The following is a 14235-nucleotide window of genomic DNA, read 5'->3' on the forward strand; positions in this document are numbered from 1 at the left end:
AGTCCCACAAGTGGTCTCCACTTACATAATGGCGAGACACGGGCTATGCAAGACCAGCAGATTTTAGCAACAATTTAAAAGAAAACACACACACTCAGTTGATATCTGACATCTTTTCCATTCTAGGCTTACTCAATATCTACAATTAACCATGAACAAACTGGTTTTAAATCCCTGGTATGTTCAAGACTACGGAGGCTATACTCAACTAATACAATTATCTTCTCCTTTAACAAGACAATTCTAGGTAGTTTATACAGATGTTTCTTCAGTATTATAATTACTGGTAAATAGTATTTTTGATTACTTTCTCATGCAAAAGCTGGTCAATTGAATAATATATTGTTCTGAATCATTTTAAAATCTTATAGACTGCACAGCTGACAATTGCTGGCAACTCTATAGATACTTCTCACTGCTGGGAGAGATGATCTGGAGTTTTGGAGTTGGATGTCATGTGTACACAGATGACATCCAACTCTACTACTACCTTTCTAAGGAGGTTGTTCTGATCCTGAACCGGTGCTTGGCTGCTGTTATGGTCTGGATGAGGAAGAACAAATTGAAATTGAATCCAGACAAGACAGAGGAACTCCTGGTCAGTCGCAAGGTTGAGCAGGTTATACGAGGTTATATGGGATTACAGCCTGTGTTGGATGGGGTTGCATTCCCCCTGAAGACACAGGTTCGCAGCTTGGGAGTAATCCCAGACTTGTTGATGAGCCTGGAACCCCAGGTTTTGGTGGTGACCAGGGGAGCCTTCACCCAAGTAAAGCTTGTGCGACAGTTGCATCCGTATCTTGGGAAGTCAGACTTGGTCACAGTGGTCTATGCTTTGGTTACATCCTATATAGATTACTGCAACGTGCTCTATGTGGGGCTGTCTGTAAAGACCGTTTGGAAGCTTCAGTTGGTTCAATGGGTGGCAGCCAGATTACACACTGGAGCAGGGTACAGGGAGCATACAACTTCCCTGTTATGCCAGCTCCACTGGCTGTTAGTCTGCTACCAAGCCCAATTCAAATTGCTGGCTTTAGCCTATAAAGCCCTAAACAGTTCCAGCCCAGCTTACCTGTCTGAACATATCTTTTCCTATGAACCATCTTGGAGATCAAGATCACTGAAAGGGCCTGTCTCTTATCCCCACCAATCGCACTTGCGAGGGAGGTGGAACCGAGGGCAGGGCCTTCTTGGTGGTTCCTCAGCTATGGAACTCCCTCCCCAATGAAATTAGATCAGCGCCCTCCCTCCTGGCCTTCAGAAGAAAAGTAAAAACTTGGCATGGGATTAAGCCTTTGAGCAGTAAGCAGTACAAGGAATTATCAGGGATCAGGTGAAATAGATATATTTGGAACGGCCTGGACTATGATTGTTGGATTGTGTGATTTTAATATTAATAATGATATGTTTTAAATTCCTTTTAAAATGTCAAATGATGTCATGTTTTATGATTTAATTGATAATTGTAGGTTATTATCATTATGTTAGGTTTTGGTATGTGAAGCATTTAATTTTGCCGTAATTAATTTGGAAACAGCTTTGAGTCCCCCGCTGGGGTGAGAAAAGCGATATACAAGTGAAGTAAACAAATAATAAATAAATACCTGGGTTTAGGAATGGATTATTCAGTTTTGCTTTCTACAATGTTCAGATTTTTTTTAAAAAACTACCTTTTCAACATCAGTTCTTAGAACTAAGTCCAATTAACCCTAAAATAACCTACTTTTAAGGAGATGGGGATAGGTTTGTATTGTTCTTTATCAAAAAATGCTTATCGGGATTCTAAAGCCAATAAGATGAAGTAACATAAGTGACATTGCTGAGTGTAGTGAGGCATATTTGGGACAACAATCATCACTGATTGTGTCAAAACTTCTTTTGAAAAAATACATTTAAGTCCAATTTTTGAACGCAAACTCTAAAACCTCAAGTACTCTGAAAGCCAACGTTTGCCGACAGCATACAGACAGTATTTGTAAGTGTTGCCAATTACTAAATTTGCATAAACAGGTGCAGTCTTTGTGTTCAAGTTTGAGCTTCTTATGTTAGCTAGGCAATGGAATTATCTGTCTCCCAATTGCCTAAGAGCAAACAAAACCCACCAGAAAGAAACGGGGAGGACAACAGTTTTCACTGAAATATTATTATGAAAACTGAGTGATTCTGACACAAAATATGTGTCTGACACTTGACATTTAAGAATTTCCACAACAGCAACAGTGAGAATATTTTTCCTAGAAAAGTCAAACTATTTCTTTTCTCTTTTTTTCATAAAAAAGCACACACATAGCAAAATACAAAAATAAATATTGCATCATTTCTATCCCACCAGCCGTTACAATTGACTTCCTGTGCTTCTAACTACAATATGCTAACTTACATACAGTATTCTTCTCCTCTAAACTACATCTATTATGTTTAATACATACAGTATTCTTCTCCTCTTAACCACATCTATTATGTTTAACCCATTGCCCAGGTGGCACAATGGGTTATACCCTTTGTGCCGGCAGGATTGCTGACTGACAGGCCAGCGGTTTGACTCTGGGGAGTGTGGGTTGAGCTCCCTCTGTCAGCTCCAGCTCCCCTTGTGGGGACATGAGAGAAGCCTCCCACAAGGATGGTAAAACATCAAAAAACATCCAGGCGCCCCCTGGGCAACATCCTTGCAGACGGCCAATTCTCTCACACCAGAAGCGACTTCAGTTTCCCAAGTCACTACTGACACGAAAAAAACCTTTCCTGATAATAATAATAATAATAATAATAACAATAATAAACATTTTTCTCCTTTATATATTAAATCCTATAGTTATAATGTCTCTTTTTATCTTTCTTTACATAGTCTGTAAAAGGTTGGAAGCTTCTTGGATAATTTTTATAGTTTTCTTTTAATAGGTTTGTTGTTTATCTAATTCAGCCAAATCCATTATTTTCCCATTCGTTCTACAATATTTATTTTTCCAGTATTTTGTATACAGCAGTTTTGCAGCACATTAAAATGATATACTCTTAGGATTCTTTTCAAAGTAGGGTGCCACACACAAAGTCCATTTTGGAACACTATTAGGAGTTCTCAATTTACTCTGTTTTATTGATAAAACCGATGTTCTGCTAAATGGAAATATGCAATGGGAACTCAATCTTATTCAACCTCTACTTTTCAGAGTTCAAATGCATTGTTGTTTTGAGGCTAGTGTAATAGCTCATGTATTTTCTATATCTGAAATCTCTGCTCAGGCACAAGATTTTGCGGGTGGCCCTGCGCAATTTGGTGTCCATCAGCCTAATCTTTGTCAAGGTGTTGCTGTGAAGATTAAGTGAGATAATATATTTTAATCCTTCACCTGTACTGCCATTCCCTAAAAATAGACCAGGAACAAATCCTTTGACTGTGGATTAGTGAGCTATGAAAGGATAAATCTTCAAACAACACCTCCTACCCACATTCCCAACACAGGGTAATATATTTGAAAAGCTTCATTTGTGCTTCTGATCAGTCATATCATTAAAGGATGATAGAATATTCTGAACCCAAATCACAGTGACTGGGAAAGAAATACCTTCTAATACCACCAAAGCAACAGAGGGTTTTAGGAGAAATTTTCATTTGCCAGGTTTAGTTTCAGGGAAGCCATCTGAACTATTTCATACTTTGTCTTCACCGGATATTGGGCAATTACCCATCAATGTGTTTGAAAAGCCAAACATTGGATCCTATTTCTCAGGTATTAACATTTTAGGATGGCTACCACAGCCAGAGACATTTCAAAACTTTTATATTCTTACTCTGAGAAAGCTGTACATGCAGATGGACATCCAGTTGGTCAGCATCTTCTCAACCACAGACTCTGTCCTCCTCAGCATGAGTTTGGGATTTTTAGAGGCAGAGGCATCAATGAGATCCACTAAGAGGTCCTTCATGATGCTGGTATAGTACTCCAGTTTCCCATGCAGCGCAATGGTAAGCAAAGAGGCTAGGTTGCATCTGAAGGAAGAGTTAATGGAAGATACTGAGATCGATGGAGCATGATGGGTTTCACCAATCAATATGAGCAGAAATTAAAACTAAAACCATGGTAACATTCCAGATTGTTTTCACAAAGCCTCTCAAAAGTGTTGAAGCTTCAAGCCATTTGTATCACAGCTGTGCATAATCACATTGTATTATGCCACCCTTCGAAAGAAATGGATGCCAATCGTTCAAAAAAAAAAAAAAGGGGGGGGGAACTCTTCTGGCACTCTCAGTAATAATAGAGAAGGTTAACACCTGCAAGTTGAAAAACAGCATAACTTTTTGAAAAGAATTAAAGAAGAAAACCAGTAACAGGAACATGAAGACTTCATATTTTAGTTGATATGGTATTTTGCTATAAACAAAGCCCACAAATGCTAAGCAACCTGTTCAGGCCTGAACATTCAGTCCTCTGTTTTCATGAATTCTGAATCCACGGAGTGATCCACCCATAGCTTTAAAATATACATTTAAAAAATACATATATTTACTCGAATCTAATGCACCATTGAATCTAATGCACCCCTCAATTTTCAAAACTATAAAACCAAAAAAGTATTTGCTGCCGAATGTCATGCACAAAGTGGCAAAAAATGCACTCTTTGTAATTTGTCTAAAAACCAGTGCATTACAGTGGCTGCATGTTTGTAATTCTTTCTTTAAAAACAAAATTGCGAGGACACCAAAGCTTTCAACAACAGAAAATAAAACCTTGTGGTGCATCTATGCTGTGGAATGAATTCTAATTGCCCTGGATAAATACTATGAGGTCATAGGGGCTGTAGTTTAGGAACATGGGGGATGCCAAAGAATGCTGATGCCTCACCAAACTACAAATCCCAGCAATGCAAAGTATTTGAGCCAAGGCAATTAAATTAAGAGATGATGCTCCTCAATGAGGAGCTCCGTGTGACTTTTAAATAGCTTGCCCTTTTGCCTTGGTTTAGGACTAAGATTACCATATTACACAAATTTAATGTGCACCCTAATTTTGGGAAGGTAATTTAGCCCCAAAAGGTGAGCATTAGATTTGAGTAAATATGGTAACAAAAAGCAACCTTGATTTTGCCATTTGATTTAAAGGACACCATTTTACTATGCCACTGTATATAATAAGACTTGAGCATCTACAGATTTTGGTATCTGTGGAGTGCCCTGGAAACAGATCCCCAATGGAGATCAAAATCCACTGTGCCAAAAAACTATTGAAAAAAAATCCAGACAACTATTTCAATTATTTTCTCACCTTAAGACAATCGTAGTTGTCATCTGGCTTTAAAAAATGAGTATTTCTTATAGGACAATTAACATACAAGTTACAATTCTGACTTTTTCAGATTTAATTAAAATGTTCTCTTTAGAAATCTGGAGGTCCTCCAATGTGATTGTTTAACTTAACCCAGTCATGCTGGAGAATAAATAATTTTCTAAAAAATCTCAGTGTCCTCCAAAGCCTTTCTGTGGCCAGTTTCCAGTGGCATTGTGTGGAAGGCCTATGGATTCTTAGAGAGGTGTTCTCTCAGGTAAAAATAAATATCCATTTCTTTTTTGTGGTTTTTCACTTTCACTGTGATCCTGTGCCCCCAAACTCTGCAAATGTGGAGGGCTAACTATATTAGAATCATAGAATCATTGAGTTGGAAGAGACCTCATGGGTCATCCAGTCCAACCCCCTGCCAAGAAGCAGGAAAATCCGACAGATGGCCATCCAGTCTCCGTTTAAAAGTCTCCAAAGAAGAAGCCTCCACCACACCTCAGGGCAGAACAGTTCTCACAGTTAGGAAGTTCTTCCTAATGTTCAGGTGGATATTGTTTCTCTTGCTTACAATTAGAGATATCCAAAGTGCTTCAGGGTACTTTGATGCTGTTGTAGTAACACTAGCACCATTGCAGTCACCAGAAAAAAAGATAAATAACTATCAAAAGGACCTTAACACCACTTGTTGCAAAAACAGTATAGCACAGAGAGGATAGCGTAAAAAATATTTTAGCCAATTTGTTTTGTTTCAGTGGAGGACAAGGAACATTTTCCTTCAGGAATACCAAACATACCCTCCATATCCCATTCTTCTTCAAGTACGAGGATAAAAAATCCATTTGTTGTACAATATATTTAAGGCAAAATCTAAATGCTTTGCTATTGTCTTTCTCTTTCAGTAATCAGAATTTTATTTATTTATAAATAAAATAAACAAATAAAGTAATCAGAATGTCCTGAGCAGCAAATGCACCAAGTTTTCGCTTTCTATGGTTTAGCAGTTCTGAAAATCCTATCAGTGAGAAGGTTTTAGAGGGTTATTGTTTCTTATACAGCTAACATAAATACTTCTTTCATGCAACAAGTTGAGAACCAGCAGAAAGCAACTCATTTAGTATTACCATTAACCTCTCTTGGATTTCACAAAATTCGAACAGACTGACAATCCTCTTTAAAACATGGAGCTGCTCTGAGTTTTTTTATTTTAAAAAACAACATCTGGAAGCATTCAGTCCTTGATAAGCACAGATATCAGGTTTGCAAAAACAGAGAGCAACTGCTCAAATAAAATGGAGTAAAGGCAATAAGTCCTTTCAAATGCCAAAAGAGAAGGATTTATCCAGGTTTATCTGTTCCAATCTTTAAATCAAAAGTTTACATTAATATCTCAGCAGTGCCTTACCTGTCTCTAACAGCAAAATCTTTCTGTTGCTCAAGGGCATGGACAAAAACAATGAGAAAGTGCTTGTTGTTGAGTAAAGTGGAGAACAATGCAATTCCTTCTTCCATATTGGGTCTACAGTTTTCAGGTATCTAAGGCAAAACAGCAATGCAGATGAGAAAAGCATATTTCTTTCCCCCCAATTACTCTTTAAAACTGACCTACCATTCAGTTTTAATATTACGTACTTTATTGAAACACTGATGGGAAAGGTCACAATTAGTGCCGTCATTTCTGAGATTCTGTTCCCATTGAAAACACTATTGTTGAGGTATACTCACATTTTTGCAGGAATAATCTAGTACAAGATAAAACCTCCCAAAATAATATTTACATTGTAAATAATAATTAATATATTAAAAGGGAGATATAATATTACATTCCCTTATTTTGAACTTGACTGATCTGCTTCATGAGTGATTTGATGTTTAAGGTCCTTCTAGGTTAGAACTTTTCAAACACAGCTACATTAAACCTCTTTCAAATTATTCTTTTGAAAGCAATGATGTTTCCTTGTGACTTGCTAGCAAGACATGACTAGGGTAATCTTGCTCTTCTTCCTAAAAGAAAGGAAATTGCAGCAGAACTCTCTATCAGAACAAATTACGGTTGCCTGGTTTTGAATCTAGTATGATTGAATTAGCCACCATCTATAGAAGTAGTTCCCAACCTGTGGTCTATGGACCACCAGTGGTCCGCAAGAACTAAAATATGGTCCATAGCCTCACTGTTACTACACCGTTGCAACTAGAGCAACTGGTCTAGTGAAACCCTCTTAAAGTGCCGAGGCTTATTAAATACAATTTTCTGTGGGCGAGCAGAAGGTGACTACTGGATGGCTGATGTTCTGCATCATAAACTAGAGCTGATGTGGTATATCCAATGCAATTTTCTGAATAAGCACCCCAAATAACCAAGCCAAATTCAAAGTTGACCAAAAACTGATTTGTAACCCTTTTAGTAATAATGCTGGTCAAAGTGGTCCCTGGTCAAAAAAAGGTTGGGAACCACTGGTCTTAGAACAGCTTAGAACAGATATTATGGATAATGAACCTGCAGATACAGGTTATAAAATAAGCCAGTAGTACTAAATGTGATATATAAATGAAGAAACAAAATGTATTTCCATCTCTACCTGGAGACAAACTTGATTGGTGGGTTCATCTTTCCCTTTCTATTATCATAATCTGACCTTACTTCTCATGATTACTTTAGATGCTATAATAAAGTAATCTCTTTGTGCATGCAATAGTGTTGGTGAAGCTGGATTTACTTGAGAGTTACTTACTTTCCATTCCCCCAAGAGCAATGGGTGAGTTTCTTGAACCTGTGACCCCATCTGGGAACTGAGGTGCTGAGAAGGCAGAATGTAACGCTCTTCATAGAGTGAAGAACACTAAAAAACGAAAGCAGAGAACACCAAAAACTGAAAACAAATCTGAAGTATATTTGAAACTTGCTAAAGGGCATGTTGTCATTCTCTGAATCTTCTCAAAGTCTTGTGCCAACAGAGCATCATTGTGAAAGAGTGGTAAGGAGAAATGTCATCATGACTTCAGGCCACTCACAAGTAAGAAATAATTTGGTATGTTTTATGGAAGCTCAAATTCTTAGCAAGTTCTGAATGAACAAATAACAGAACTTAAAGGAGAGACATACATTCTTGGGAGAAACAAGGCATTCACAGTATTGAGGTTATGAACTGGCTAATCTGACATTCATGGTTCCCCAGTTAAGGGGGAATTATTCAGGACTAAGACTGCTTAAATGTTTTGAAGCATGAACTGGGTAGAAAAGTATGAGAGAGAGAAATGAAGAGAGAGGATGCCATTAATGTTGGAATTAGAAAGGTGAGCAGCTAGTCAAAGGCTAGGAGGTAATGACAAGGATCTGGCACACAATGAACCCCATCTTATGGCTACTATAATCAAACTAACCCCTAGAATTTTTGGGAAAAAATGCCAGCCACTACTCATAAGATTAATGTTTTTCCCAGGGAAAAACTTAGTCCTCGACCTATGGCAAGTGGAAGCTTGCTAATCCTTAGCTGTGCCACTCTAATTTTGGGGAGGGAATCAAAAGAAGACACTCCACCATGTCACTAAGATCCTTCATGGTTCACTTTGGTCTTCCATGCTATTTAACATATACAAAATCATGTGCTGTACTGGCAGATCATAAAGTTCCAACAGGCAGTAACATCTCACCCCCTGCTCTGAAGCAATTCAGGGAAGAAAGGCAGGAACAGCCGGGCAAGCTCTGGATTGTGAAAGGACTCGAGGGTCCAGGGTGCCTCTTCCTCCCTTCAGGAACAGTGCCACCTGGTTACTTGGCTAGCCTCATCATTGCCCCTCATCCTTACATGGTCATTGAATGGGATAAAGAAGAGTTCCCACTTGGGAAACAGATAAATGGTTTGGCAAGGGGATTATAGCATATAGAGATGCTAAATTCCTCCATCTATTATAGCTAAATCAATATGGAGTTATGTCTCCATAACCAGATGCCAGCTGTTGTGTTTAGTATAATTTTAAAAACTGTGTTCAGAATGGAAGCATAGCAGTTCCATAAAATTACATTAATGCCTTTGCAATATATGGATCTAAAAGTAAGCATGTCCAGATGCAATTCAGATTGAAGACGGAATGCAAAATTGCACTCTGTAAGAGTCTCCATGTCCAAGCCTGATATGACAACTACCATTTCCCCCCTAAATGTGTAAAAATTAACATTTGATGTTAAATCATGGAAAGCGGAAGCCCTGATTCAACCAGAAATGTCTTCTCAGTGCTATTTTTTGGCTGTGTAACCCTAATCATTGAATGGAAAGTTCTAGTAAAGGCAATCCACAACTTACAAATGATTCACAGTTACAAACGGCGATAAAACAATAGGAAGTGAGAGAAATCTACCCCTAGGAACGGAAATTCACTCCTGAAAGAGTTATCATGGGGAAAAGGTGACTCCACCGAAGCTTTATCACCAATCCTTGTTTCCACAACAAGCCACATTTTTCAAAATCTAATTGTCACAGGGATAGAAAATGAAGTTAAATCTTCTGAATAGGGGCACAGACAGAAAAACAAACACCACAGGAGGGCTAACCCTTCCCTATGCTGTCTAAAGCTAAAACAAAATATTTTTTTGACTGGAGTTACACTTTAAAATGTACCTTTTCCAACTTACAAACAAATTCAACTTAAGAACAAACCTGCAGAATCTATCTTATTCGTAACTTGGGGACTGCCTGTAATCAATAAATTGTATCAGACAAGAAATGAAAATGAAGTAGTGTGTCTTTGGGAGGGTTAATATGATTGTTATCTAGTACCACAATTATTACTGAATAGTATTAAACTGTACTATAAGTTTTGAACCAAAAAGTCAAAAGACAAAAAAAGTGCATATTTAGGAATCCACTGTATGCCACATATCTTACTTTGGGAAAGAAAGTCCGTGTCACAAAGTATTTGTATTCCAGGAATGGAATCCCTTGGCTGCGATTTAGCTCCTTGGTCAAGTCTGTCATATCTGTTTGAAGTTCAGCAAAACCTGATCCAAACCACAATCAAAGCAATGAGTCACTTTCATGTAGTGTATAGATTCTTCTGCATGTCACAGCAACATAGCAATAGTTATTACTAATTTCTGACAAATTTAACATCCTAAATTGCTTTCAGAACAACATCTTTATATGATGGAAAAAACTGTGATGCTTTGTGCAATAAGTAACCTATTCCTGCAGCTTCTTCATGCAACAAAACAGTGTGCTGTTTCAACTCCTTTTATCAATGGATTCAAGAGCAACATCAAAGCTTAACAGACTTTTCAATAGCAACAACAAAAACAACAACAACCTGCCTCTTGCTATAGATTGAGACAGGGAACAACAGGTTACAATATAGCAATAGACACATAACACAGTTAAAGATAGACACGGCAATAAAAATACATAACCAGTTAAAATAGCTAAACATGTATGCATATATTAAATTCATCACCAATTTAAAACCATCTGGATAGGCCTGCTGGAAGAGATTAGATTTTAACCACAGACAGCATATCTAGCTGCCAGATCTCTTCCAGAATTTTAAGGCAGCTGATAAAAAAGTAATTTGGTTAACAGTTGCCAGCCTGGTCCTGGTCAATTAAATTAAATGCCACCTGGTACGACTTCACTATTTTTCTTACAGATAAACCACCAACTATAGATACTCTACCAGCTCCATATAACCTTTACAAGGTTATATGGAGCCCCCGGTGGCGCAGTGGGTTAAACCACTGAGCTGCTGAACTTGCTGACCAAAAAGCTGGTGGTTCAAATCCGGGGAGCGGAGTGAGCTTCCGCTGTTAGCCCCAGTTTCTGCCAAACTAGCATTCCGAAAACATGCAAATGTGAGTAGATCAATAGGTACTGCTCCGGTGGGAAGGTAACAGCGCTCTATGCAATCATGCCGACTACATGACCTTGGAGGTGTCTACAGACAACACCGACTCTTCAGCTTAGAAATGAAGATGAGCACCAACCCCCAGAGTTGGACACAACTGGACTTAATGTCAGGGGCAAACCTTTACCTAAGCTACCAGACAGGAATAGACCTAACATTCCTTTCTCATCAATTTATAACATACAATGCTAGTGAAATAGAAATCCGAGGTTTCTCCATCTCCACGAAGCATGTTCTAGTCCAGTGGTTCTCAGCCTGTGAGTCCCCAGGTGTTTTGGCCTACAACTCCCAGAAATCCCAGTCAGTTTACCAACTGTTAGGGTTTCTGGGAACTGAAGGCCAAAACATCTGGGAACTCACAGGTTGAGAACCGCTGTTGTAGTCAGACCTCTTACCTTTTGCTTATTACGCTGTAGTTTTTACTTGTAAATAGATTATCTGTTTACAAGTTCCCCAAATTCAGCAAACCAATTAAGAATTTCACAACATGAGCTGTAGCCTCCATTTTGTTTTTCTGGAATTACCAGGACTCAAAATGTGGGCTCTGCATGTTAACTTTATTGAACAATATGTATACAGAGCATCTGCAAACTTCCTCTTCTGGAGCATGTGAGAAGATTCTTTGATGCCTAAAGGCACTGGTTCTCCTCTTCCAAAATACAGGCGCTTACCTTTGCGGATTTCTTCCCTGATTTGGGATTCCATCTCTTCCATCTGGAGCAGAGTTTTTTGCCAATAACGCTCGGCCCTGCGGCTCTTGGTGCAAAACACAAAGAGAGCTGGGGAATGAAAGTTAATATTTTAAGAAACAATGGCAGCGTTAGCTAGCAAAAGCAGCACTGAATTAACTATTAATTGTTGAGAAAAGTGCTACTTCTCCTCCAATACTGTCCAGGAAACATGGCCAATTGGAAAGAAATATAATTGACAGAGCTGAGATCACAGGTTAATCTGTGAATCATGTATCACAGAATGAACCTGAAAGTTCAGAATGTTCAATTAATCCCACTGAAAAGACAGATGGCTCTGTGACACATTACAGACCTTACGAGACGATCTCATTTGTATTTGGTTGGTAAAGTACATATGAGTATGATCTATCTGTCCAAGTTATATCACAAACAACAGAATTAAGAGTTGTGAAAGCAAGCCATGCAGTTATGAATGAAAGCAAAAGAAAAGGGGTTGCCTTTAGTTGTATGTATTTATAACATATTTAGTTATATAGTATGATCTTCTTATCCACAGGCTCAATACCCAGAGTTTCACTTGTACATTTCATCTTCAGGATCAGCTGAAGAGGAAAGCTGGGAAATAAATGCTGTCTTCAGCTCATCTGCATGATTAGCTGAAAGAAGAGTCTGGCACAGTTGCCTATGGACAAATATATACAGTCCCGTTCTCTTGCTCTATTTATGAATGCAGTGTGGCTACATCCACTTTGAACTCTAGCCACACAACTGCTGCATCAAGTTCTTGGAGGGCTTCCAAAGTGGCAACCTGTTCCTTTAGTTTAAAAAAGTTGATTCTAGAGCTGTGTTCTCAACCTGTGGGTTCCCAGATACTGGTAAACTGGCTGGGATTTCTGGGAGTTGTAGGACAAAGCACCTGAGAACCACTGCATTAGAGGAAAGTGATACTTTTGAACAAGGCATAACATTCAATCATCTGGACACCCTCAACTTCTCCTGATGTTTCTAAGATCCTCTGGACAGGATGGGAAATTGCAGATAAAACATCAATCTCCCAGTCTCATTCTCTCTCTTCCTTTCTCTTTGCATGTGTGGGCAGGTGAGATCAACAAGACAATGTATGCTTATTCAAGTGCAAATGTTGTCCACTTGTGCAAAGTCACCACTGGGTATCACCTTGGCTGTCACCTTCAGAAATGCCTGTTCAATTATCATAAATGAAGTGAACTCAAATAAAACAGTGCACCTAATACTTTAAAAATAATATTCAATTTTTTGTTGTTGCAGGATTAAGCATGAGTAAGTCAATGGGCAATTTCTACATATTAGACTTGTGAACATCCAAGCTTCTCCTTTTGAGCAAAAACTTTCAAATGTTAGAGAAGAACAACAACAGCGGTTTAACTACTAGCAGGAACAGTCAAGCTAAAGTTTGGATCAGGAAACAACAGAGTAGTGGTTCTCAACCTGTGGGTCCCCAGGTGTTTTGGCCTACAAGTTTACCAGCTGTTAGGATTTCTGGGAGTTGAAGGCTAAAACATCTGGGGATTCCCAAGTTGAGAATCACTGTAGTAGAGTCTATTAGAATTAATGGGTCAAAGCTCACTGAAGTGTGTGGGCATTTGTGTGTGTATGTAGTGAGGACTAACCAGAAAGCAGCATAGGTTTACAAGAACATAAGAGAAAAAGATCAATGTGATGGGATTAAAAGGACCCTCAGAGCTATGTGTAGGAGGAAAGGGGAGAGAGCCTTTTCAGGACTTTGCTGGAACACCAAAATGCCTACGATTGATTGGCCTCAGTTCATTTTTTATATTTTTGTGCTTTCTGTTCCATTTCAACAGTAAGAAGATTAAACCTGGCTTTGAGTCCAGCTTTTCAAAAGTTTCAAACTTTGAAATACTCATTATTAGAGTCCAGCCATATTTCTAACACAAAAGAAAATGACATTAATATATCTATGGAGTTTGCCTTTCTTTAGGTGCAGCCACAAATGAGCACCAGGCTTCTTACCTACGACAGACAGCAGAAGTAAGATACTGCAGACGACTATGGAAACTGTGATAGCTGTCTCACTTCCTCCAAGGTGCAGCATAGCAATTGTTTGATTGAATTTTCCAACTTGGATCTACGAAAGAACAGGAAGGAGCTGTCACCAAGTTATTTAATGAAAATTTAGACGCAGCACAGAAATCAGGTTACAGGAGGGAGATGTTCTGCACAAAGAAATAAGCTTAACAAATTATATAGTTTCTGGCTCTGCAAATAATGAATGAATCACAATCCCATGGCTTCATAACAGGGCTCTTTTTGATTAGCGTTGCCTGGTTTGATGATAGTTGTCAAAGTGTTTGTGAATGTGCACATTCGAAAATGGGTCT

General features: G+C 38.5%; 2 protein-coding genes across 2 annotated transcripts in view; both read right to left on the minus strand.

The window, feature by feature from the left end:
- Positions 1-12883, minus strand: part of LOC132769363 (large ribosomal subunit protein eL32) — a 262210-nt gene extending 249327 nt beyond the window's left edge. Inside the window, exon 1 of the mRNA XM_060766265.2 lies at positions 12876-12883. The gene's annotated coding sequence lies outside the window, so the exon portion shown is untranslated. The remainder of the gene's footprint in view (positions 1-12875) is intronic.
- The window catches only part of PLXND1 (plexin D1), a 223417-nt gene that overhangs the window by 42787 nt on the left and 166395 nt on the right, over positions 1-14235 (minus strand). The window contains exons 20-25 of the mRNA XM_060766263.2: positions 13868-13982; positions 11834-11941; positions 10154-10266; positions 8003-8110; positions 6676-6806; positions 3790-3988 (exon numbers count right to left, since the gene is read on the minus strand). Of these exons, the coding sequence (XP_060622246.2) occupies positions 3790-3988; positions 6676-6806; positions 8003-8110; positions 10154-10266; positions 11834-11941; positions 13868-13982 (774 nt within the window). The remainder of the gene's footprint in view (positions 1-3789; positions 3989-6675; positions 6807-8002; positions 8111-10153; positions 10267-11833; positions 11942-13867; positions 13983-14235) is intronic.

The sequence above is a fragment of the Anolis sagrei genome, chromosome 2 (genome assembly GCF_037176765.1).
Source record: "Anolis sagrei isolate rAnoSag1 chromosome 2, rAnoSag1.mat, whole genome shotgun sequence".
Taxonomy (NCBI): domain Eukaryota; kingdom Metazoa; phylum Chordata; class Lepidosauria; order Squamata; family Dactyloidae; genus Anolis; species Anolis sagrei.